We start from the raw sequence: 26,664 nt of genomic DNA, 5'->3' as shown, positions 1-26,664 counted from the left end.
TACCTCTCTTTTCTCCCCTTCCATACCTCCAACCCCTTCCAACTTCCCCTCCCACCTCCCCCTCCTCCCAATATCATCCATTTCCCTCCTCTCTCTCTCTCCCTCTCTCTGTAGGCTCCTATTTACCCACCCCCTCCTCTTTTCTCTCTCCATCTCTTCTCCCTCTTAATATCATTGCTTTCTTTCTCCGCATAGCACCCCAACCTTTTATCCTGCCAATCACCCCCATCTTCCCATCTAATCCCTTCCTTCTCCTTCCTCTTTCCTCTTCCTTCCTTGCCCCATTTCTCTGCCCCCCCCACTCCCATTTCCGATCTATTTTTTCCCGCCCACTCTCATATCCCCTCCCTCTGTGTCTGCGGTTCCCACATCATTGTCCATTGCTCGGCGTGTTTCTCCCCATCACGTCCAACTCGCTCCGCACGGAGATCAACGGACCCGTCGTTCGTCACCATTTCCCGACAATGACAAGGGCTGAGAGGAGCGCGGGACCCGCTTCGTGAGAATCCGAGCAGTAACAGGAAAACCGACGACGACAGAACGGGCCGTTTAAAAGGGAATAATAAACGAGCGGTTCCTCGTGCTGAGCGCTTTCCCCGGGGCCATGGCGGCCGAAGTGGCCGTGCCCGGCGGGCCGCAGCCAGCCAAGGATGCTGTCCCCGCGGGATACTCGCTGCACGGGGCCGCACCCGCCTGGCGGGTCGCCGTCTGGGAGTGGCTGGACGGAGGTGGCGGGTCGTCTCCGGCGTGGAGACCGTACGGTTCGGCGGTTTGCCATCGCGTTGAGGCCGCCCTCAGGGCGTACGTGTGTGGACCGGGCTTGGGGGGGTCGAGCGGGAATGCCGCCGTGATGCTCGGCCAGACCGAGGCCCAACTGGCCCCGTACGTGCTCGACCTGCGGGCCATGCAGCAGTTCCGACAGGATACAGGTGAGACACCGCTGGCGCTTTCACGGTGTTTGGCCACAGTTCTCTCTCTGACAGGACGTCGCCGTTAATCCGGACACCGATCTCCGAATTTTATACCCAAGGTGGTGGGAAACGACAAACACCCTTTAACTACGAACCACCGACTCACAAAATGGTCGTTGACTTCGTAGTTTGTCATCTAACATATATATATATATATATATATATATATATATATATATATATATATATATATATATATATATATATATATATTTAACCACATCTAACAATCTTCAACTTTGAAGTCATTTCTTCCCAAAAGTGAAGAGAATTTTTTTTTTTTTTTTTTTTTGCGATTCCAAAGACCCTTTCGGTCATCGGCGTCTGATCGACCTTGTAACGATTGTTCCTAAATATTGTAAGGTATATATATATATATATATATATATATATATATATATATATATATATATATATATATATATATATATATATATATATATAAATAAACCGGCATTCCTACCTTGGAAAGACATTCGAGTTGTAACTTCAGACATCCTTTGGTTGAGACCTTGTCCCATGGTGTCGTTCCTGTGAAAACGTGCCTCACCTCTCTTCCAACCATCCCCAAGAATAAGGTTGAGATCTGAGCACTTGACATTACTCTCTTTGGGATGGATGGATGGATTGGATGGCTTTAGCAGTGATTTAACACTCGTGGAGGAGCTTACACAGAAATCATATGCAGGACAAGACGACCACCTGGGTGCACGTCCTTGTACTTCTCTACGCATTATAATCACAAGATTGGTTAATGGACGCAGCAACCTGGGACGTTGCACTTGAACCTGGAAATCTTAGCATCGTGAGATTTGTGATCAGGTGGGGAAAAAAAATCAAACAAACCCAAAAACTTTGGCTTTCATTTTTCCATCAAATTTATCAGGTAGAACAAATAATTTATCCTTTTCTCCACCTTTACCCATTCAAGTTACTTCTGTTTCTCATATTCCTGTTTTCGATGTTTAATTGCCTGATAATTATTATCGACGACCTCCTGTTCATCACCACACTGAGCTAATATCTGTCAAATAAAACAAATTGGATTGCCACCAGGTAGTGTTCTGGAGTAAAGCTGGACCAGTGTGACCACTCCTCATTTTCATAAATGCCAAGGTGAGCCAATGAAAAAAGCCAAGTATTCACAAGGTTTTGGAAAAGCGATGATAATAGAAAACCAAGATGCCAAGGTGAACAACGAATAGCCAAGATCTTGTGAAAAAGCCAAGGAGTCGTCACGCTGAGCTGGACGCACCTGGCACGCCGTCAACCTCCCGGCAAAATTAATCGTTCTCAGGCTTTTGCACCAAGCAAGTGCTGTTCGTGTGATGAATGAGGTTTGGGTCATCTGACGGTTCCCAGATGGTCATTTCGATGACCGTTGAACCAAGCCGTGTGTAAGCTAAATGATTCTTCAGATTCTCTGTCTCTGTCTCTGTAGTTCAGGAATCAGATGAGCGTACACTCTTGAGAATCAGATGAAAATCTGTAAAACATTGTGGAACTATAACAGCACTCAGTAGAGCGCATACCTCCACCAGGCTGAACGGTTTACGTTTCGTATGGCACCGATAGGCCGGATCCAGATCCGGACTTGAACCAAAACCTCATGAGTTTGTTCTCGTCTCCTTTCCAACTCACTCACCAAGTTTTGTCTTAATCCGGGCACAACTTTTTGAAATAGCACGCCAAACGATATCGTTTTCGATCCCATCTCTCAACGGTGAAGGATCTCTTTTTAAAAAATAAATAAATAATAATCTCAGATCCGGATCTTCACCAAAAGTGAATCGATTCTTCCTTGCCGCACGACCAACTTGTCCACCAAATTTCGTCCGAATCCGTCCATAACTTTTTGAGATATCTTGCTCATCAACAGATGGGTGAAGACGCAACTCGGTCCACCTCCGGTGGCGGAGGTAGTAAAGCATTTAATGTGTTAACTTTATTTGAAACCACGATCCTCTGTTTCACTGTAGGCACAGTAGTGGTGTGCCCTGCCACATCTTGCCTTTTCATCATCTTGACCTCCTTTATTCTTTCTTTAGCTATATTGGACAGGCATGAGCAGTCGGCCTTGCCAGTCAGGCTATGGGCTGTTGGAGCGTGCTGAGCCTACCAATCAAATTCTCCATCATTACACTTGTGTTGATGAGTTTTTGTACGCTCCAGAAAAGTGGCAGGTACACTTGGGAGAGGTAGTGGTCCAATTCCAATGGCGTTCTCTTGTTCTTGTGTTGCGCTAAAACTAGTTAAATGTCGAATGGTACACCTTGTTGACATCCGGCTTATTTGGCCGAAGCCTTCATTGGATGTCCATCAGTGGAGGGTGCAGTCATGATTGATAATAACTGTACTTCTGTTTGGCATTCTGAGGTTGAGAAATATGTGGGATTGCAGGAGGAAATCGTAAATGTTCAAACATGTGACTGTTCCTGAGGGCACCTTCATATTTGCTTGTCCTTGTGTTGTCTGCAGTTAACCTAAAACATAAACCAAAATGTGGTAGTTTGAGCTGCTGGTTGTGTCAGTTCCATCGGGCAGTAGTGACGGCAGTGTGCTCGTGACAGTTCCGTTGGGCATATACCGTACAACGCTTCCTCGGCTTATTGAAGCACTCAAAGTGAAGACATTCGATGCAACATTTTGTTCTGTTGAATTGATGTGGCTGTGGTGTTGTGTGAAGGCGTGGCTAAAGTGCAGTTAGTAAGCTGAATGTGTAACGGTGCTTTGTGTTCATTTACAACATGGCTTCTTTGAATGAGGCCAGCTTGGACTTGATCCACATAATTAAATCCCCACACTCCACTCCACTGCAGCGCTTTTGTCTGCTGAGACGAACATTGTGATGGAGGGCTTGGTACCGACCCTTGAAGCTTATTTGACGCCAGGGGAGAAAGAACGCATGCCAGCACTATCCATCTTTGACTATGGGAATTGCTGCGAGTGCCTGGTCTTTATTGGGCCCAATGTCGTCTTTGCCATTATCAATACAAGGGAATGGTGTGTGTATTCGTGTGATCGTGGTTGTTATCTCTATATGCGGGTTTCAGAAAGTAGAATGGAGTCCTCCCAGGTCTCAAAGTGTCCACCTCCATTTTATTATGGAGGATGGGGATTGGTGGGGGGGGAGGGGTCATGATCCATGGACCAAGCTGTGAAGTTTTGTTGTTCTCAAAGTTTTGTGCCGAGGGCTCTTTTCAGGATCGTCACTGAGCCCCGGACAGCTTCCAACTGTAGTTCGTTTGCATTAATATTCCCAGGGATGGTTTTTAAGATCTCTGAAAGGTTCTTCATCATTTTTCTGCTCTGCTGCAATGATCATGTGAGGTTCTTCTCCAATGATCACTGGTCCAATATTGGTGATCTTCAGATTCCAGGATCTTTTCAATTCATTTTTGAGTTTTTTTGATATTTGTTCATTTTTTTGATTTCTGCATCGTTTAGGCCAAAATCACTGGGAACCGATACCTCAATTAGCAATGCCGTTTTCTCTTTTTTTATTCCTAATTACGATATCCTGTCTCAATGCTTTCTTTTCTATGTTCACGCTCGATGGGATCATCAGGTCGGATGTGAGCGTTACTTCCTTGTTTCTAAATTATCGTTTTTAGTTCATGTTTACATGAGTTTTCTGGGACTGGGATATTGAAGTTTTTGCAGATGTGTCAGTGGATTACTCAACATACTCTGTTGTGCCTCTGTGTGGACAGTTGTTCTGACATGAGTTTTTTACATCCCGATAGTAGGTGGCTCGTACTTTCTGTTTCTATCTTGCAGAACCTACACCTGTCCAATCAACTCTGTCTCACTATTTTCTTAAAGCCATTCTTGTAGTGTCCGGTGTCTTGGGCATTAATAATTATTCGTTCTCCATCCCAGTTGAGTTTACCTCTTATGAGCCATTCCAATGAGCCTTCTTTGTCCATGCCCAATCTATTCAACTCTTTTCTTTTACATACATATTTTTATTTTTCCTGCTCTTTTGTCATTCTCCCAGTTGTCAGTGTATATTTGTTGATATTTCACTTTATATTTTTCTTTCGTATTTTTGGCTATTATTACCTCTGCCACCGAAGGTAAAGGAGTTTATATTATGTTTTCACCCCTCTCTGTTTGTTTCTGTTTGTTAATTGCCAGAATCCTTCGGATTTCGGCAATTATGTTGATCGGTTGTGTGTATCATTCTGTGTGTCTGTCTATCTGTTTGTGTGTTTGTTTACCCTGTAGCAGCCACACCGTTTCAGCGATCATGACCAAACTGGGTACAGACGTCGGCCATGGTCCAACTTAGACACGTGTCGTTTTTGGTGAATCGAGGTCAAAGGTCAAGGTCACCCAAAAACCGAAATTCTTATTTTCGCAATAACGTCCGCTAAAATGGTCGTATCGACTTCAAACCAAATCCAAAATGTGCATCTTCCAATTCTGCATCCAACCATACGTCTCATTGGGGGTATCACACCAACACCCTTCTTTGCGGTTGGGGGTCGAATGTCAGGAGGGGTCGGGGTCAAAACTTTCAAATTGCGATTAAAAACGTCATTTCAAGTCCGATTGACTTCCAAGTTATGATCATGACCAAACTAAGTGCTATAACTCATTAAACAGGAGCACTATCGACTTATAAGAACCAAATTGATTTCCAGGTTTTTGTTTTTTCAGAGATCATGGAGATATGACAAAGTTATTCTGGCAATTCCTTGCTCAACGAGCAATTTCGTTTGTTTGTGTGCAGGATATCTCAAAAAGTTGTGGACAGGTTCGGTGTGTGACAAGGACGAACTGATTAGATTTTGGTGAAGATCCGGATCCAGATCCGACGACTAGAATTTTTTCAGTGATTCTTCACCATGAAGAGATGGGGCCAAAAACGATATATAGCACGATATCTCAAAAGTTGACGGGTCTGGATGAAACTTGGTGGACAGGGTCGGGTGTGTGACCACGACAAACTGATTCGATTTTGGTGAAAATCAAATCTGGATCTGGATATGAGAATTATTTAATTTTAAAGTGATTCTTCACCATTGAGAGAGAGGGTCAAAAACGATATATAGCATGATATTTCAAAAACGCATTGGGTCCGATATGTTCTCGTAGATCAGGCATTACGTGGCGGAGGTACGTGCTCTACCGAGTGCCCTTCTAGTTGGGGCTGTATTCGTTGCTGTTTCAGTTTCATACATGACATCTTCCATTTGCACTTGTTTTGGGATTTTTTTGCGATGTGGGTTGGGGATACATTCTCTGCCTTGCTATCTACAAATTCGATTCTGTCGTCTGTTGAACTTTTCACATATTCAGCCAGTCCGACGGATGGCATTCTGTGCACTTGGTTGAGTTCCATCAAGTTTCTACCTCCTTCTCTCGGCAGGTACATTCATGGTATGCACTGATTTTTGTAGAACATTTTGTGGATGGTGAGGAGTTTCCTTGTTTTGATATCTAGTTTGTTGATTTCTGTTTGTGACCAGTTTATTGTTCCACAGCTGTATTGAAATACTGGTACTGCAAGTTGGTTGATGGCTTTGATTTTGTTTCTTGGGGTGAGTTATGTTTTCAGGATCAGCCGTGTTCTACGCAGGACGGTATTCTTTGGCAAATGCTTCGTGCATTGTTTGTGGCATATTTGGTGGCCCTCTTCTACTCCGTGGTATTTATGTGATACTTTGTTGGCGAGATCCTATATTGTTGTATCGAGATCGATTTTTATGTTGTCTGTTTTTGTTGATTTATCCTGTACAGATGTACACTTGGCACACTTATCGAGGTCAAATTCCATTTGAATGTCGTCATAGTATTGGAGTAACCTTCCACTAATTTCAGTTCTTCAAATTTTTCATCATTTTGTGCAAAGAGTTTTAAATCATACAGTGCAGTACATTTGTTACCTTTCCTGTCTCTTTGGAAGTTCTCTCGTTGAAAGTTAGGGTATATCCATGTCCTTCTCATTAATGAAGTTGCTGAGTGGGTCCAGAGCCCGGCAAAACAGGAGAGGGGGGGGGGGGGAAAGGCTATCACCCTGAAAGATCCCGTGACGTATCTTCACTCCTGATATTTCGATCTTTCCTTCTAAGTGTTGCAGTATCAATGTGGTATTCCAAAGCTCCATTACCTTCTCAATCAGTCTGATTATTATTTGCGGTTGTTCTTGTACAATTGCATGCATTGTATCATCCATGAATGTGGAACACAATCGAAAGCTTTTTGTAGCATATGCTGGCTGTGGACAATTTCGTTCTTCTGGTTTTACAGTTTTTTGCGAATGGAGTCATTCCATCTGAAATCACCAAATTTAAGAAAATGTTCCCAGTTGACCCCCTCAGATTTACTTTAAACTTTCATAAAATAGTTCCCAGGTATCAAAATGAAGCTGCGTAAAATTTTAGGTCCATAGATGCGGTCAACTCCGAGATATTGAGGGTTGAAAATGTGGTTGTGGCCCGATTTTTATAGATTTTTTAAAAAAATTTTTTATGGTCGTGTGTATCACAAAATGAACGGCTACTTTTAAACTCCCACAACTCTTTAAATATTAATGCTGGAGCCTTGAAAATTTCAGATTAAATCTTCTATAACTGCTCTGTAAGAAACAAACATAAAACTGAGTATACCTCTATTAATTTTTATGATCTGACCAGTTGAAATCCAGAAAAAAAATGTTGGTTTTGTATGAAGACCCAACATTGAGACCCCATATATTTTTATTGATCCATCCCAGAAGCTTGAAATTATTTCAGGTAATAACTGTATGGTCATAGTATTCAAATGCCTGTTTACTTTTCTTAATCAGTCATATATAATACAGACATGATCCCTCAAAAATTGAAAATTTTCATTTTCCCCCGAAATTCAGGTGAGGATTGCAAATATATGACAAGGTATACTACTTCAAATTGTTCACCATTGGAAAGAGCATATTCAAGTTTACAAAAGTGTCAAATATCAAAGTGGTATTTTTTTTTTTAATATATTTTCTATTTAAAAAAAAAACTGTTGTTAACACAGTCGTGAATACATGAAGTGTGTGCATGGTGTGGGCACCATGGTAATCATGAATGATTAGTTCTATGATTCAAATTAATTATACAAAAATATATCACGGACTGCAATAACAATGTAATAAAACATTTCACGTAAATTATTTGAATAGGTCCTTGATCTGCTTTTCCAAGTCAGGGGCGAGCTTGCACTGCCTCCCAGTTGACGTTAGGGGAGCATCAATAACTTTCATCACATGAACCAAAGGAACCCAACAAATGTCCTCCCTTGAATGTAACTATATACACTGCTGACATCAGCAGATCAGCCACTATTCCTGAGTTCTATTTTTAGCCCCAGCCAGAGGAGTTAAGCTCTTGCTATTTACAAATGAGAAACAAAGAATTACAAATTCAAATTTCAAAGTATTGTGTTCATGGTATCCTAATAGCAGATGATATGTATGTACATTGTATATACATGTACTACACATATGTACGACATGTAAAAGGACTGTTCATTAAATAGCACACACAACGTGCACAGCACTGGCAGAACATCATTTATTCAAATATTTTAAAAATATTGATAGAAACATTATACCACTTTGATATTTGACACTTTTGTAAACTTGAATATGCTCTTTCCAATGGTGAACAATTTGAAGTGGTATATCTTGTCATATATTTGCAATCCTCACCTGAATTTCGGGGAAAAATTTCAATTTTTGAGGGATCATGACTGTATTATATAAGCCTGGTGTTGGCTTAGTGGTTAGGGTGGCAGCTTGGGATCCAAGGGTCCTGAGTTCAAGCCCCGTTGGCAGGTGAATTAACACCAGGGGGTTGACTCAGCCTGTCATCCTTCCGAGGTCGGCGAAATGAGTGCCAGTGTACTGGTCCCGGTGTATGCCCCGGTTAGAATAGGTGTACCATATCCCTGTGTGTCGTAAGAGGCGACCAGGGTTGGCGTCAGGAAGGGCATCCGGCCATAAAACATTGCCTCAAGAAAAAGCCAAACCCTTGCACAGCAGGGAAAAATGGCTGTTAAAACGGTCTTTTTTCATGACTGTATTATATATAATATGATTGATTAAGAAAAGTAAACATGTATTTGAATACTACTACCATACAGTTATTACCTGAAAAAAATTGAAGCTTCTGGGCTGGGTCAATAAAAATATATGGGGTCTCAAAGTTGGGTCTTCATACAAAACCAACATTTTTTTTCTGGATTTCAACTGATCAGGTCATAAAAATTAATAGAGGTATACTCCGTTTAATGTTTGATTCTTACAGAGCAGTTATAGAAGAATAATCTGAAAATTTCAAGGCTCGAGCCTTAATATTTAAAAAGTTGTGGGAGTTTAAAAGTAGCCGTTCATTTTGTGATGCTCGCAACGACCATAAAAATAGGGCCACAACCACATTTTCAACCCTCAATAACTCGGAGTTGACCGCATCTGTGGACCTAAAATTTTACGCAGCTTCATTTTGATATCTGGGAACTATTTTATGAAGGTTTAAAGTAAATCTGAGGGGGTCAACTGGGAGGCCTCCTGTGATATGAGGTGGAATGACTCAATGGCCTTGTTTAATAATAGGTGGTTTATTGTTCCATAACATCCTCTTTTATATCCCTTCTGTTCTGCTTGTAGACCTTCTTGCATTAGGTGGTGGTACATAATTTACATGATTCTTGTCACAAGTTTTTATGTTGTTGGTAGACAGGTTATTGGTCTATACTTGAGATAGTTGGGTTCCCTCGATTTGTTTCAATTTTGGTAAAGATCCGAATCCGGATCTGGATACGAGAATTATTTAATTTGTAAAGTGATTCTTCACCATTAAGAGATATGGCCAAAACGATAAAGTACTGTATAGCATGATGTTTCAAAAATGTATTGGGCCCGATATGTTCTTGTGGATCAGGCATTACGTGGCGGAGGTCCGCGCTCTACGAGTGTCCTTCTCATTTCTATTTTGAGTGTTTTCAGTAACCTTTGCCTCTTGGTCTTTGTCCTCAGAGGTATTGTGTGTGTGTGTGTGTGTGTGTGTGTGTGTGTGTGTGTGTGTGTGTGTGTGTGTGTGTGTGTGTGTGTGTGTGTGTGTGTGTGTGTGATATACAGTATGTAGAAAGACCCACTCACATCTCTCACCTGTGAATGGAGGGAATAGCCAATCAGCTCTCACCTAATCGACTATGCCCAGGTGGCGAGGATTATATTATAAATGATTGACCCCTCCCACACTCCTATCGCCAAAGTAGCTGCATAAAGCAACCTAAGAAGACATACACAAGGTGAGTGCTAAGCACTGTTTCAAACCATTCCCAGAGTTCCTCAACGACTATAAAGACGTTCACACACGACAATTCCAATGCTATACACTCCCCTCAGCTCCCGGAACGGTTTCATCACTTATTGGCAAATAATCAGTGATAGCGTAGACAGCAATGCAATACCAATGAGGCTCACAAACATGTACCACGTGCAAACGTCAAAAGGTTTGCACGTAGTTTGCAAACTTTTGATGTTTGACTTGTCCGCCCATGGCAAACCCCAAGCCATGGGTGTACAAGTGGCACATAGCAAGCACTCCTCATGGGGAATGAATGTGGTATTTTTATGACATCATAGTTGCTTGCCTTTGTTATGACCTCATAATTGCATATGTAGAACTCTACATCCAATCAGAATAAAAATTTTGAGGATCATCTGGGGGAAAAATGGTCCACAAAATTTTTTGATGACTTCATCGGTCACGTCATTCAGCAGCCATATTGTCGTTTTTTTTTTCTTTTCAACCTTAAAAAACTTCTTCTCTGAAATGGCTGAAAAGATCGAGGAGAAACTTTACACATAAGACCGCCTATCCACGAGGAACAAAAGTCACACATATGACGTCATAGGTCACACATGACGTCATAGGTCACATGGTTTTGGCAGCCATATTGGACATGCCTGAAAACCTACAAAAATACACCACTCAAAAGAAGTCCTGGCGAGGGTTTGCAATCTCTGATTGCTCTTTTTCTTGTTGAGGCAATGTTTTATGGCCAGATACCCTTCCCGATGCCAACCCTTTAGTCGCCTCTTACGACACACAGGGATACAGTGTACCTTTTCCAACCAGGGTACACACCAGGACCAGTACACTGGTACTCATTTTGCTGACCTCGAAAGGATGACAGGCTGAGTCAACCCCACCTCGTGTTAATTCAGCAGCCAACAGGGCTCAAACTCAGGACCCTAGGATCCCAAGCCAGCCCCTCTAACCACCAAGCCAACACCAGGCTTAAAATCCTTAAAGACCCCGAAGACCCTTAAAGAACAAAAATACACTGAAGACCCAAAAGACCCCAAAGACCCCAAAAAACCCAAAGACCCAGAAGACTTAAAAGAGCCCAAGGACGCTGAAGACCTAAAATACCCAAAGGACCCAAAACACCCCAAGGACACAAAAGACCCAGAGGACGTAAATGAATCCAAGGACCCCGAACACCTAAAAGATCTAGAGGACCCAAAAGACCTCGAGGACCCAAAACACCCAGGAGATCCATATGACCCGAGGATCCAAAAGACCCAGAGGACCCAAAATAACGAGAGGACTCGAAAGACCCTGAAGTCCCAAAAGATGCAGGGGTTCCAAAAGACCATGAGGACCAAAAAAGACTACGAGAACCCAAAGTAATGAGAAGACCAAAGACCCAACTGGACTATCTGGGACCAATGGAAATTCTGCATCATGTAAAATATGACTTCAGGTCCTCAACCCCCCTGCTCATGCGCACGCACACGCACACGCACACGCACATGCACACGCACACACACAATCCCAATTCTTAATCCCCCCTTCCAACTATGTCCTCTTCTTTGCCCCCCCCCCCCCACCACTACTACATACAAAGTCTGTACTCCCCTCTCCCTTTCTTCAAATCCTCAAACCCCTTTCCAACCCAATGTCCTCAACTCCCCCTCCCTCCCCCTCAAATGCCTCAAACCCCTCAATCCCAACTCCTTCCCCTCTCTGCACTCCCCTCCCCCAATGCAAGTCTGTCATCCCCTCCCCCTTTCTTGTTTAAGTCCTCAACTGCCCCCAAACCCCAAGACCCCTCTTCCAGCCCCAAGTCCTCAACCCCCTCCCCCCTTCCCAATGTCTCAATTTCCCTCTTCCAACTCCATGCACCCTCACCTCCAACTCTCTGTCCTTCATTCCCTATTATTCCAGTTCTTAACAACGTTACACAAATATACATAAGGAAGTTTGGCGCATGGGAAGGCCATTCAGCCTATCATGCCTGTGTTGTTTTTGTCCCCGTTTGTTAAGAACAATGTTAAAAGTAAACATTAAATTCACAATCACTTCCCCCTTTCTTCCCTTATCCTTACCATAATTCACAGACCGGTGTTTTGTGTTTGTTTGTTTGTCATGCTACTCCTACAGTTGTGGGCCAATTACATCCAGACTTGCTACATCGGATCAGCATGATCAGGTAAGATGGTGGATTCCTTCCATACCTTGTACAAAGATTACGCTGAACTTGTGTGTCAGATCTTGTAACGATGAACCATTCGACGCAATGAGCTTTCTCCTGTACAGTCGCCATTTTCTCTAAATTAAACCACCGGACCTGAAATGAAAGAAAATTTTATGAGTTTCTGCATCATACAAAACAAAGGGTATCATTGTATCATTTGTGGCACAAAACATACACTACCGATCAAGAGTTTTAGAACACCCCCATTTTTCCTGAACTGAAATTTAAGCAGTTTAATGTTTCAATGTACTCTGAAATTAAAGCAAAGAACAAATAAACAAGCAGTCATAGACTGGTACTTACGAAATCGTCAACTTGACCTCTGACCTTGTCTAATAAAATCTGTCTCTAGAGAAGGTAGCGATGCAAACCAGAAGTTTCTACGATGATTCTTTACAAAACCATCAAAAATCGAATGTTTGACCTCACTGTGACCTTGACCTTTGACCGATTTTGACCAAAATCTAATCAGCACAAGCCATCATCCTCCTGAATCACGTGGTATAATTTGACATTGGTGGCTTCTTCCATTCTCGAGTTATCGTGCCTACAAACAAACAAACAGAGGACGGAAGTGATCAAGATACTTATGAAATCTAAAGATTTCGTAAGTAACAATTGCAGGTCAAAAAGATATCGTGGAATCGTTTTGTTGAACAAAATTTAATCGAAATTTTTGACTCATCAAAGTAGCCACGTTTTGCAGATATAACAGCTGAACATACTTGTGGCATTCTTTCTACAACGGAAATTAAATATCATTTGGAAAGTTCTTCCCAACACTGTTGCAGAAGTTCCCACAAAGGTGTTGCACTTGTAGGTTGTTTGCTTCCACCCTTCTGTCCAGTTCATCCCAAACCAGCTCGATGGGGTTTAAATCTGGAGACTGTGCTGGCCATTCTGTGACTTGAAGCCTGCCGTCTTGGTCTTTTCTTCTCAGGTAGTTCTGATATAGCCTGGAGGTATGTTTTGGGTCGTTATTTTGCTGTAGGATGAACCCCTGACCAACTCGGCAAAGACGAGGGGGTAATGCATGGCGCTGCCCCTTTTGGTTCAGGGTGCCAGTCACTCTGTGTAAGTCGCTGACTGGATCCAGCAAAAGAGCCCCAGATCATCACGCTTCCTCCTCCATGTTTGACAGTTGGTGTCACACACTGAGGAACCATCCTTTCACCTACTCGACGGCGTACAAAAACCCTGCGTGACGTACCGAAGATTTTAAATTTTGATTAATCAGTCCATAAGACCTTCCAGTTTTCAGTAGTCCACCGATGGTGCTTCATGGCCCAGGCAAGCCTCTTTTTCTTATTTTGCCATCTTAGCATTGGCTTTCTTACTGCCACTCGACCTGTCAAACCTGCAGCTCGAAGTCTTCTCTTCACAGTTCAAACTGACACTTCCTTACTTCGACCAGTGTTAAGCTGTGCTTGAAGCTGCTGTCCTGTGAGCCACCTATCACGCAAGCTGTTGACTCTCAGAAACTTGTCTTCTGATTGTGTTGTGGCTTTGGGTCTGCCAAACCTCTTCCTGTTGGATTTTCCTCCAGTTTCCATGTGCCTTTTGATAGTGTAGGAAACTGTACTCACTGACACCTTGGCTTCTTTGCAATTTTTCGAAAGGAAAGACCTACACTTTTTAAGGGTTATGATGGTCTTTCTGTCTTCCTTTGTTAGTTGTCTTTTTCTCACCATTATGATAGCAATATACTACTTCCTGCAGTGCAATAGTCCAAATAATGCTTCAGAGGGTGGAGCAACACAGTCTGTTCCAACACTGCTTTTTTAGAGACAGAGGGTTTGGAACTAATCAACAAAAGTTGGGACACTGGGAGGAATTGTTTGCATCAACTTTCAAAGCTTAATTTACTTCCATTGCTGCAGAACAGCTGCAGTTGCCAACCAATTACTTGTTCCCTGAAAAGGACCTTTTTAATAACTCTGAAATTTACATTATTTTTCAATTTTTGGTAACCTAAACTTTTATTTTTAACCTCTGGCAGTTTACCGCTTAACTTTGTACCATTTCAGGTTATTCACTGGACTTGAACTGATCAAATTTCAGTAAAAACTGGAAAAATGGGGGTGTTCTAAAACTTCTGACCGGTAGTGTATTAACAACCAAAGTTGTCCAGGTCTTTGTGGAACACCCTGTATATCTATCTATCTTCACATACCTGGACCTCGACATTCGCGGTTCCAACATTCGCGGGTTTCGTGTATTCGCGGTTGATAATTTGCGACATGCTCCTACAAGCCGCGAACATGACCTGCTTTCCTCTTCCTATACGTGTTGTCGCTTCGCGGGATAAGGCCAAGGGAATGAAAGTCCTACAATACCTTCTACCGCCCACATGCTGCAAAAGCTGCCGCAATAATTTTCATTATTTCAAAAAATTTCATTATTTGCTAAAGAAATAAACCCTTGACTCGAGTTGATCATCATTCTTCATAGAAATCACCAAAAACGGTGTTTTTGTTAACCATAGTCTATCCCCTTCTTGGCGCCAAGCCGAGAAATTCCAAATATGTACGAAGTTTGAAGTTCCGAAGTGATCGACCAATCACAGCGCACCTATGACATTCGTTAAAAGTTCGATACACATGTTTTATGTTTCAGTATGTGTACTGTTGTATCTATAAATACTAAGAATTTACACTGTACTGAAATATAAAACTGTGAATAGACCTTTCTTGCATAGAAATGGCGGATTTTTGTACTTTTTCTGAAATAATGAATAATGAAAAAAGCCTCATGTATTTTTCATTTCATAAGGACGGTATTCTAGGACTTCCATTCCCTTGGCCTAAACATAGTTTTGCGGGATGTCTCGCTATTGTACCGCGTCACTCCCCGCGATGCCATCCCTCGTGAGTTACTTACAGAATGAAAACACGAACAGCATCTATTGATGTATCCAGTAATTATTACCAGGTCACCACATACGGACATTACACAATGGAAACATTCAGCACATCTTCGTGTAAATCACCATCTTGCTACAAACAGCACCATCTGAGCTGTTACAATTTTTAAATGTTCAGCATAATCTGCCTGTAGATAGGAAAGATGTCATGTCATGTGAGTTAAAGAATGGAAACGTTCAGCATATCTATTCGTATAATTGGCAATTGAAACGGTACGTGATGTTGTTGTTGTTTTTATTTAAGGTACGTGTACGATATCCTTAAAATGCATTCTTCAATAAATTGGAAACGGAACCTAGTTGTGTGTGTTTTTGGTTTTTTTTGTAAGCATCTTTCTTCTTCTTCTTCTTCTTGCGTATGGCAGCTTAGCTGCTGGGGTAGCTATCATTTCTTGGAAGCGCGACTGTGTCGCTGATGCAGTACCCCTCCACCAGTACACACTGATACTCATTTCGCCGACCTCGGAAGGATGAGAGGCTGAGTCAACCCTCTGGTGTATTAATTCAGCGACCAACGGGGCTTGAACTCGGGACCCTAGGATCCCAAGCCGCTACCCTAACAACGAAGCCAACCCAGGCTCTCGGAAACATTTTTAAAGAAACTGTAATCGTGCATTTGTGGTCAAAAACAATTTAAACTTTAAACTTTTGAACCAGGAACAGCCACAACCCGATAACGTTATCCCCCTTTTCTCCGTTGTAACAATGAAAAAACACTCGTGGATTTTCCCCCAACACTCACGGATTTTACCCCGACACTCGCAGCGGATTTTATCCCAACATTTGTGGATTTTCGTCCTTTTCCACAGCATTTTCCTGCATTTTCGCGAGATTTTCCACGACATTCGCAGATTTTTCATTGGTTGGGAAATCCCCGGAACCTATCCCCCCATTTCCCGTTGAAACAATGCCCCCACATTTGCGGGGTTTTCCAAGAACGTATACCCCAAGAATGTCGGGGTCGTGGTACATAAAAGCAAAATGTTTGTTTGTTTGCATCTGACGCTACTCCTCTGAGCTGCTAAGGTTAATTGCCATGAAACTATGGAGGATCACATTTTTTTCTCCCCATGATTCACCTAAATAGGGGTTATAAACAGTCATTTTCTCACAATTCATAACTTATAAACACACGGGCCACCACCTGTCACCATCGCCACAAGGGTAGATTCATGTATACAATCCATCCATCCATCCATTGGGACCATACTCTGTGCAGAGCATTATTGCTGTCTCAGCAGTCTCCTTGGCTATTGGGCACAATCCTGGACGGGTCATCACTCCGACACAGTATACCAGCAAGCTGGCACTCATTTTGCCGACCTCGGAAGGATGACAGACAGAGTCAACCCCACCTGGTATTAATTCAACAGCCGAATGGGATTTGAACTCAGGATCCAAAGCCTGCCACCCTAACCATTAACTCAACACCAGGCATATTTTCCAATGCTTTATTAAAAAATCCAAATTTGGGGGGGATTTCAACCCAGATGCCTAAAAAATTGGTGATATTATGAACTGCGATCATTAAATTTGGTATCTTCCACCAAGTATTAACTCTGGGGGGGGGGGGGGGAGGGGAGTGGACACTTATCCAACCAAGATTAAAGTATCCAACCAGAAAATTATTAAATAATTCAAGATATTCCAGTTCTGTATTATTTAATAATTTTCTGAAATTTGTAGAATTTGTTTTTCACTTGTAAGTTGTGGGTTATGATGTGTAAATGAAGGTGGAAAAAGCCTGATATAATGCAATTTAATTACAGGCTGTAAGGGAACAAAAAGTGAAAATTTTAAAAAGGGGGTTGTAGACCTTCGATAGGCACTGTATATGTTCAAACACCTCTTCTACCATTGTTTAATTGCCATTTGAAAAATAAATTAATTATACCAGAGCAGTGTTGTTGCCATGATTCTCATGTTGGCCATGGATGTGGTTGTTTATTTTCCTCGGTCCAGAATGTGACTCACTTTGAGCAGTGCTCAGCATAACTCACCTTGAGCAGATAATTGGCGAGCATGGGTGAATCGTGCAGGAAATGCTGCCTTTTTGTGAAATTTTACATTCTGGATGGATTTGACCATTCATTTTGTGACTGATGTGCAAAAATCCTCTGATTACTACTGTGACTATAATGTGCTGTGAGCACACTTGAGTGTTTGGGTCTGTGAACATGGTCACTTGGTCTTTATCGGCCAGGCAGAGTGACTGCTGTATAAGAAAATGATGACGGCATGTTCTTCCATAAGTTGTTCTTGGAGACTAAAGATTAAATAGTCGCCATTATTTTTTTTGGGGGGGGGGGGGGAGAGAGAGATTGAGATAGAAATAGAGAGATATGGTTGCTGACGCAGAGACAGGGAGCCAAACCAGAAACATCTCCCACAACAGGCACCTTGTTACTTCATCCTGAACCCTCTGACTGAAGATGTATTTCTCAAATGGAAGATTTTCTTTCTCGTGTTATGCTTGCTCCAGTGTGCACCCTTCTCGTCTCATGCCCTACCCTCGATTATATTGTTCTTGATCTACATCATATAACCCTGACAGTTTGGGATTAAACTGGAATCTTGAAACCCTTTTTTGTTGTGCTCAAAATCCGCTTGATCTGACTCGTATTTGCAGTCAAAGGAAATTGGGGCCTTGGTTCTTCCAGATAACCCGTGATTTCTCTGTACCAGGATTGTGTCATCTCTCTTTCAGGAGGTACATGGAAGCTCTTTGTCCAGACAACCACAAAAACCAATCTAAGGCATGAGATCTAATTATGCTGTTTACATATGTGGCATTGTAATAAACGTAACCGTGAGGTTGAAAGGTAACCAGCCGAACATAACCGTGAGGTTTAAAGTTTATCTTTCCAACGGTTTCAAGTTTGTTCGATCACTCGTGGGTGCTGTGCCGATGTATTACAGGTTGGTCTCAGTCCTGATGAGCAGCAGTGTAAGCACAGCATATAGTAGTCACAGTGTCAACATTATTTTGGAGACGAGACATCAGACACAGGTGGAGACCAAGATGTCTCAGATGCTATCTTCATGTCTCAGGATTTCCAGCTAATATTGCTGACAACACAGCTATTAGCTGTCCCAATTTTTTGAGCGTAAATGTGCATGGGACACCTGGATTTAGATCCCTATCCGAAGAACGACAAGCTCCATGATGTACGCCCCTTAAGGCCCAGTCACACCTTGACGTTTTAGCCAGCAATGGCAACGTATCAAAATGTATGTATAACGCTGGCGTACGCTGAACTTTTGATGTTTTTTTTTAAAGATTCGGACGTATTCATAACGACTTGGTCTTATGCATAACGTATTAGTAACGGACACAGAACGTTTCGTTGTGTTATAGATAACTTATACCAACGAATGCTGAACCTGTTGTCGGCCTTCACAACCTATGCCCAACGATAGTCTAACTTATGCATAGCGCGCTGCACGCATCGCCGACGATGACGTGGCGTAGGTTATTAAAAGGCTGCCGCACAACGATTCAAATCATAACCACCGCAGAAATAGAAGTGTCAACATCGCAGTCACACCTTGGCGATCTTGCCAGCGTATGCCGACCTCTGAAAAATGCGTCTAAAACGCTGGCGCACGTCGAATACGGTATGGGTAAGTTTGGTATGCGTGAATAGAACGCTAAAGTACGCTATCATACGTCGTATTAAGTGGAGTACATCTTGTACTTTTAAACATGTTGAAAATTTTACGACGTACTTGCCGTATGACACACGCTCCGCATGCGATGGGAGTAAGTTGTACGCACGATATGCGATCGTTGACACACATCGACACACGTTACTTGTAAGTTACTCATAAGTCGAAACACGTCAAGGCAATGGTTAGCGTCAGTGTTCCAGACTCCTGGTTTTTTTTCTTCTTCGGTATGACGGTGTTCAGTGTACAGTGCGGTTATGATTTAAATAGTTGAGCAGCAGCCTATTAATTATATTATATTATAACCGCACTAGAAATCGGTGTCAAAATCACCATCATACCGAAGGAAGGAAGAAAGAAAAAAAAACCAGGGAGTCTGGGAACACTGACGCTAACCATTACCTTGATGTGTTTTGACTTATGAGTACCTTACAAGTAACGTGTGTCGATGTGTGTCACCGATCACATAACGTGCCTACAACACGTTACTCATAGGTTAGAAATAAGTTTCGGGTACACTAAACATTACCTTGATGTGTTTCGACTTATGAGTAACTTACAAGTAACGTATGTCAACGATCGCGTGACGTGCCTACAACTTATGGCCAGTGTTATGCGGAACGTGTGAGTCATACGCTGGTATAAGTCTCAAAATTTCAAGCATGGAAAATTTGAGGAGAAGCGAAAAGTACAACGTTTAAAGCCAGCGTACAACGACGTATGCCAGTGTTTTTCAGCCTGCTCTTAATGTTATCAAAACTTACCCATAACGTATTCGACGTGCACCAGCGTTTTCGACAAATTTTCCAAAAAATCGGCATAAGCTGGCTAAAACGTCAAGGTGTGACTGGGCCTTTACCAACACTGCATTGCAATGAGAATGAAGAACTAGTGTTGCTGGTGAAGGCTAGTGTCTACCTGCGTCAGCAGACAGGTAGAACAATTCACTAAATCTACAGGGCGTTGAGTGAGATACTTTGACCTGCTGTGGGACGCAAGTAAAGGCCGACATTTCGGGTGTTAACCCTTCGTCGGAGCAAAAGAGGGTTAACTAACGCCCGATATTGTCAGCCTCTTCTTGCTTCCCAAGGCAGTTGGAACACCCCAATAAGCGTCCCGTCAATCTCAAACAAGACGGCTGCACGGAAAGCATGCTCCCAAGTGAGTTTGGCAGGGTAGGTGAGCAGACAACATGCTTAATGTGAGTATGCTTGTAATCTCTGATCCCTGAAAGTATGGAATTAAACCCAAATACCACCATCCTGGAGAAGTGCCAGCAGGGTGCACTACATCACGGAGCTTGCTGTCCCTCAGATTGGGGAGGAGGGAAGGGAAGCTGGCTGTTCCATATGCTTTCACATTATGATTGTTGAACATCCAATGGTGTCTTTTCAAAAGCTTTTATGCCTATAGGCCATTGTGTGCCAGCACCATAGCCAAAGTCCCCTGCTTTGGGCTGAGTGGTATCTTTAATGCTTCCTGATATGAGTAGGACATAGCCATTGATGCGTCAAATTACCCCTAAGTGTCCCAAATACCCTGGTGATCATGATGTCTTAAATATCTTATAAAATATGAAAACCATAATGAGGGCACCATTATGTTTTTCCATCGCTTTTATTCATTCCAAGCTGTTAGGGTTCGGGTTAGCTGTTAGGTTATCTTTCTATAATTCTAGCTGTCTGTGTCTGTGTCTGTGAATGCTGTTTCTCGACAACCACTGGTCCGATCTAATTGAAACTTGCCAGATATATTGCTGGGGCCCTGAGGATGTGCCTTTTTGAAGGTTTGATATTAATCGGACAAGTGCTTCCCAAGTTATGGCCATTTATTTACCAACCAATGCCAAGACACGTTGCTGCGTGGGCGTGGCCGATGGGGAAAGAGAACCTCAGCCGCGTTCCCCATTATGGGTTACAACGTACGGGCTTCCAGAAAGTGATGACTTCGTTTATTCTAATAATTTCTCGATTTCTTATGCACATTTATAGATAAACACAATGCCCCAAGTTATGATCGTTTTCATATTAGACGGTGCATAAATTTCGGTAACATCAGAGTGCTGGTATGCTCCGAACCAGGAAGTAAATCTTTTTTTTTTTTCTCTCTTCTCTTCTCTTCTCTTCTCTTTGTGTTTTTCCTTGCGATGAAATTGCGAAAAGGCAAAATACGTTGGCGCTAATTGAATAATTGGCCATTAAAACTAAATTGCGAATAATCATAACTGCGATATGCGAACTTCCGGGTCACGCACGTACGGGCACGCGAGAGCGAAGAAACGGCCTGTGTGGTTGTTGTTTTTTGCTCGCTGTTTGAAAGTTTTTTTTTTTTGTTTAATGGGCACGTACTAGTCTATTTCAATTGGCAGAAGAAATTTACTTTCTTATTTTTTTCTCAACAGAAGCTTCTTTTTTTAATTAACCAGTGACCCATTAAAGAAAAAAAAGAGCACAAACTTCAAACACAGTATAAATTAACTCTAAACAAAGGTTGATGACCAGAGAGCTCGAGTTAGTTTTGTGTGTTTGCAATTCTTTACCTTCAGTCTTTTGTGCTTTTTTCTTGCCCGTGTCATTGATGAGATTATTGGTGAGTTGAGGAGAAGAAAGACGAAATTCCCAGAAGAGCTTTAACTTCAAAATAATCTTGCTGTGGATCTGAAATCTGAACTATGTCACCTGTGACCACATGACCTCGGCATGTGATCACTTTCTCAACCTCTAGTGCACTCGCACATTCGAGGCGGACATGTGATCTGCCAGGAAGCCATCGTGGTGCCCTTCTGCCGGCATAATGAAGTATTTTTTGTTTTCCATCATGCCGTCATCTTTTATATGTCTGGCTACCAGGTATGCCTAACGTCTCTCACCCTCGTAAATGCAATTCTACTTCAATAATTATTTGAATGGAGAATTATCAGCACGTTAGCCACCGACCGCACCAGTTGTCTCATGACTTCAACTGCAGCGCAGAGAACCCAGAGGCAGCCATGTGCTTTGGCTGAGACATGTCAGGAGTGGGGAACTCAGGTAAAGTTAGGTTCAGGGGAACTGAAATGCCAAATGTCCAACGATGTTTTTTGTCGCCAGGTGGCCCAGATCCAAACTGTCAGACTGGGCTAATCGCTTGCTTTCTGAGCTCTGCAGTGCAGGGTCTAACCCATAGTTAGACCCCGACAAGTGCGTTTTACGGTGTTCAATTTGTCCTACACCAGTGCTGGCCTGTCTGGGTTAAAGTGCTGTTCTGCTTTTTGTGATTTTGATGAATATAGTTGCTTTTATCACAAGGAGTTTGGAGAGTAAGGTGTTTATCCCGAAGGCACTGGAGTCTTTGTGATTTCGGGTTGTCTGTTCGTCCGTGCGTGTTTTTCAGATTTTCGTTACCGTAAAAACTTGTGAACGGCTCGAGGGATTTCAATCAAACTTGGCACAAATATGGACTGTGATACAACGATGAAGTGATTAAATTTTGGTTGAGCAAGTCGAAGGTCATGTGCCCTTTGAGAATCATGTGCCTAAGTCCTTCCATGGCACACCTGAACTCCGATCCACCGACAAGGCCTTCATCCACAGCTTGATCGGGTACTGCTCTCCCCTCTGGGCTGGCTCTCTTGCCTCACATCTTGCTCAGCTTGTTGCTGTGCAAACCAAGGCCTTCAAGATTATTGGAATCTCCTGCTCTGAAGCTGATTCGATGGGCTTGTCACTTTGACGTCACTGACTGCCTCCTTTCTGGTCTTGCACCCTCTACTCTTTCCATCCTTTCCACCCCCCACCCTCACCCCAGGTTTCTGTGGGTTCACATGGTCCATTATCAACCCCCCTCTGGTAAAAACTACCCAAATTCATGATCACTGCTCACCTCCACTCATTTATTCTGCCTTTTTCCTGCCTGTCGAATCAACTTCCACATCCTCTTCAATCTCATTCCTCCCTCCCGATCTACAAGACATCTGTTCAAGACATCAAGACAAGACCCTCCTAATTTTCCAGTTTTTCCTCCTTGGAGTTTGCTTGCCCATGCATGCGTGTTTTACATCCTGTTTTTGTCTGTTACATCCTGATCCGTTCAGTGTGCTCGCTCTTCCACGAGCCTCAACTACTGTATGTCTACAAAAAACAATAATTGCAGATCATAACTTGAGTTGGTTAAGCATCTGATGTTTTCTCTCTTCTATTTATCTGTCTTTTCTCTCTCGCACACTCTCATGTGACCTTTAATTTTTCACGTGACCTTCATTTGAGATCAAATGTAACGGTGGGTTGATATCTAAGGCAGTTGGAGGCACATCCATTGACGCAATTGCATCAAACTCGATCCATTGACGCATTAGCGTCAAATTTTTACCTCCGCCACTGAAGGAGGAAGGAGGTTATGTTTTCACACCTGTCTGTCTGTTGGGTCACCGAAATAGGTGACCCTTATTGTCAGCAATTCTGTCTGTTTGTTTGGATGTTTGTTCGTTTGTCATCAGCATAATTGGTAGTAAACGTGTGCGGATTTTGACCAAACTCAGGTGGTAGGTACATCTTATGACCTCGTGCTTTGGAAATTGTGATGGTTGCTCGGGACGCTTTGGTTCCCTCGCAACAACCGAAAAACCTTCAAAATCGGTACCGTTCACGCAAAATCAATTCTGAAAGCCATTATCCCACGTAGGGTTATGAAATTTGGCACGAATGATCTACAGGTGATGCTCTATCAAATATATTCCAGTTTTTGTGATATATGGAATACTTTACCCACAGCGCCCCCTACAATTAGGGTATGCGCGAAAATTGAAGGCCCCCTAGCGACCAGGTGAGTGCATCGATACGAATGAAACTTTGCAGGTTCATGGTACTCAATGAGTACTACAACTTTGCCTCAGGACATATTGACCGATTTCGCTTAGGTCAGGGGTCAAAGGTCAATTAGTGCAAACATCGATAATATGCGAGAGCTGGAGGTGCCTTCCCGCCAAATGCTACTCCTCCTAGGGTTATGGTGGGATGGTCATGAAAATTCACACTAATCGTCTGGAATACATTGTGCACAAATGATGGAGCCGGATTTTCGATTTAGATCTTTGTTCACCCACAACACCCCCTCAAACTTTTAGGATTTCAGATTTCAAACCGTATTTTCGGTACTTTTCATTCAAATGGATACCAAGTCGTTATCAGTAGATGGAACTGGATGAGATTTGATATGCATAATCTTAAGGTGATTCCCTATCCGCTATATGACATCCATTTTGCTCTATATCTTATAGTTTCCATGCTCGGCGACCCATCGCCGCCTACCGGCTTGTCTGTCTGTTTGTTTGTGTGTGTGTGTGTGTGTGTTTGTGCAGGATATCTCAAAAAGTTATGAACAGATCCGCATGAAATTTTGTGGACATGTTGGGCGTGTGACATTGATGAACTGATTCGATTTTGGTGAAGATCCAGACCCGGATCTGGCTACTAGAATTATTTTAGTGATTCTTCACCATTGAGAGATCGGGCCAAAAACGATATAGCACTGTGTAGCATCATATTTCTGAAGCATGATATCTGTGTTGAGCATGATATCTGAAGATGTTGAACCTCTTGTGCGGAGCAGCATTTATGTCGGGTTACTTTGTGTTGTGCTCGTTCTGTGGAGGAGTCCATAATCAAAAGTAACTCAGCACATAGCTTAAGGGTTTGTGCTGGAAGTAACATTTATCTTAGTAGCTGCTCCAAAGCATGTTTGTCTGAAAAAGCTTAAACGAGGAAAGTCTTGCCAATAATCGGAGGTGGATCCTTGTAAAAGACACAAACTGCTTGATATTGACCACCGGATCATCCTTTCCTATCATATTATATGGCGTTTCGTTCAACATTGAACTCACTAACCCGACATTGTTTTCTCTTTTATTCTTTTTTATACGTCACATCTGTGATCTGTGGAAGGGTGAAGTGAAAGGAAAGGTAACTCTCTTTCTTTTTCCACTGCGGTTGGTGGTGGTGGTGGTGCCATAGGTACCGCTGCGTGCAGTAACTCTGCGGAGAAGTCGCACTTGAGTAGCCAGCTGCAGTCGGACGTTATCAAATGTGCTATAAGACGTAATCGAGTGAAACGTACATGTGAGGTGCTCATTGAAAGTGGCAGATACAGGGTGATGTAGTGCTGCGAGGTGGGTGTTTGGGCTGCGCTGACACGGGTGGGAATAGAGAGGTGGCAATCCGGTGTTGGGGCTGAGTCGGCTTGGAATTCTCACTCTTGCATCATTCCAGATGTATTGATGGAACCTACCTTTTGGAGTTCTTCTCAACATCGCCATTGATTTTGTGCATTTAAAGGTGGCGCAGGTATTCGGCAATCTCCTTTTCTCCCATCTTGGTCGTAAACAGCAGAAGGGATGTTTTGACAGCCATGTCAGGGATATTTCCAAGGCAATAATTTATCGTCTGCTTTGGTTCTCGGTTCCTTGCAAAAAGTGATGCATCCTGTTGTTAATGAATGTTATTTTGTTGCCCCCTTCAGATTTGGCATTTTCGTCTTGCTCTGCAGGCGCCAGGTGAACGAACACACTTCTCCCGCTGACCTTAGCACAAGCAACGGCTCTTCCTTCTTTTGTTCTAAACCGTATTGTGACGCCATTTCCAAGCCTCACCATGCAGCCGCGTTATATTGATTGTGCGGTACTACGAGGAAATGAAAGTACGTTGTTAAACCGATATACGACACTCCTGCAAAATTGCATCATTAAAAAATGCTTAGGAACCGATCAGGTTCACTAACACTTTTCAGTTTTATTCCCCGAGTCAGAATCGAGCAAGAGAGACTGGCAGTGCCAACTTTGATCTGTCAATCCAAGATTTTGGTCACCTGCAATTACCAATAAAGTAATACTATTTGTAATCCATCCGATTGGTGCGCACACTCTCACCCGGGCGAGCCACATTTAATTGAGAAGCGTTTTGTGGTTTTCTGGCAACCGCGTGTCCCGATCTCATTGAAATGAATATCTGGCAAGCATCCAGATTATCTGCCGTTCATTCCTTCAGGCGGGCTGGCAGGACAACCTCGAGGTGTGTGCATTTGTCTCTGAGCTGTCTGGACTGTGTGCGAATCTTGACCCAACAGTAAACGGTCATCCTCGTGTTTCGCATTCAGGGCGAACGTAACCCGTACTAGTCATCGATGTGTGTGTGCCGTCCATCGCAAGGGTCCCGTATGCTAGCATTACTAGGTGGACATGAAAAATCCCCATGACATCCTTTACGAAGAGAAGGTGAGTTATTGTTTGCACCCTGGCCAAATTCCATATTCCTGCTCTATCATAAATTGGGTACTACGTCAGCTGCACCGTTGCGCACTCGGGCAAGGATGCGACCAGCAGCTACGTGCTGCATTCGAAAGAATAGAACCCTTTCGGTAACTTCGCTGATGAGAGAGATCTTCCTTGCCAGGAGGAAATGTGTGCCATGTGATGAATTTGTCGTGGGCGTCGCTTCCATAGGCCGTCTCTGTTGGCTCCGACTCGAAACTACTCGTGGTGTATTGTTCAAGGAATTGCTGATTTGCATGCCTCAAACCAACCTCGTTGCTCTTGGGCCTTTTCTACTC

The 26,664-nt window shown here is 42.9% G+C and overlaps 1 protein-coding gene across 3 annotated transcripts in view; it reads left to right on the top strand.

Moving 5' to 3' along the window:
• The first annotated feature begins 204 nt into the window (after positions 1-204).
• The window catches only part of DTX1 (deltex E3 ubiquitin ligase 1), a 131,461-nt gene continuing 105,001 nt past the window's right edge, over positions 205-26,664 (top strand). Inside the window, exons 1-2 of one of the 3 annotated variants that reach the window (XM_085859111.1) lie at positions 804-929; positions 12,401-12,449. Coding sequence is in view for 2 of the 3 variants with exons in the window: in XM_085859109.1 (XP_085715235.1) it covers positions 605-929 (325 nt within the window). In the remaining variant the exon portion in view is untranslated. Of the gene's footprint in view, positions 930-12,400; positions 12,450-26,664 lie in introns of all 3 variants that reach the window. The other 2 variants (XM_085859109.1, XM_085859110.1) reach the window with 2 other exon arrangements.

Source organism: Eptatretus burgeri, chromosome 16 (genome assembly GCF_056783735.1).
Source record: "Eptatretus burgeri isolate ZD-2024b chromosome 16, Ebu_testis_v1, whole genome shotgun sequence".
Classification (NCBI taxonomy): Eukaryota; Metazoa; Chordata; class Myxini; order Myxiniformes; family Myxinidae; genus Eptatretus; species Eptatretus burgeri.
Note: the sequence above shows the minus strand (reverse complement) of the source record. Positions and strands in the feature narration are given on the sequence as shown.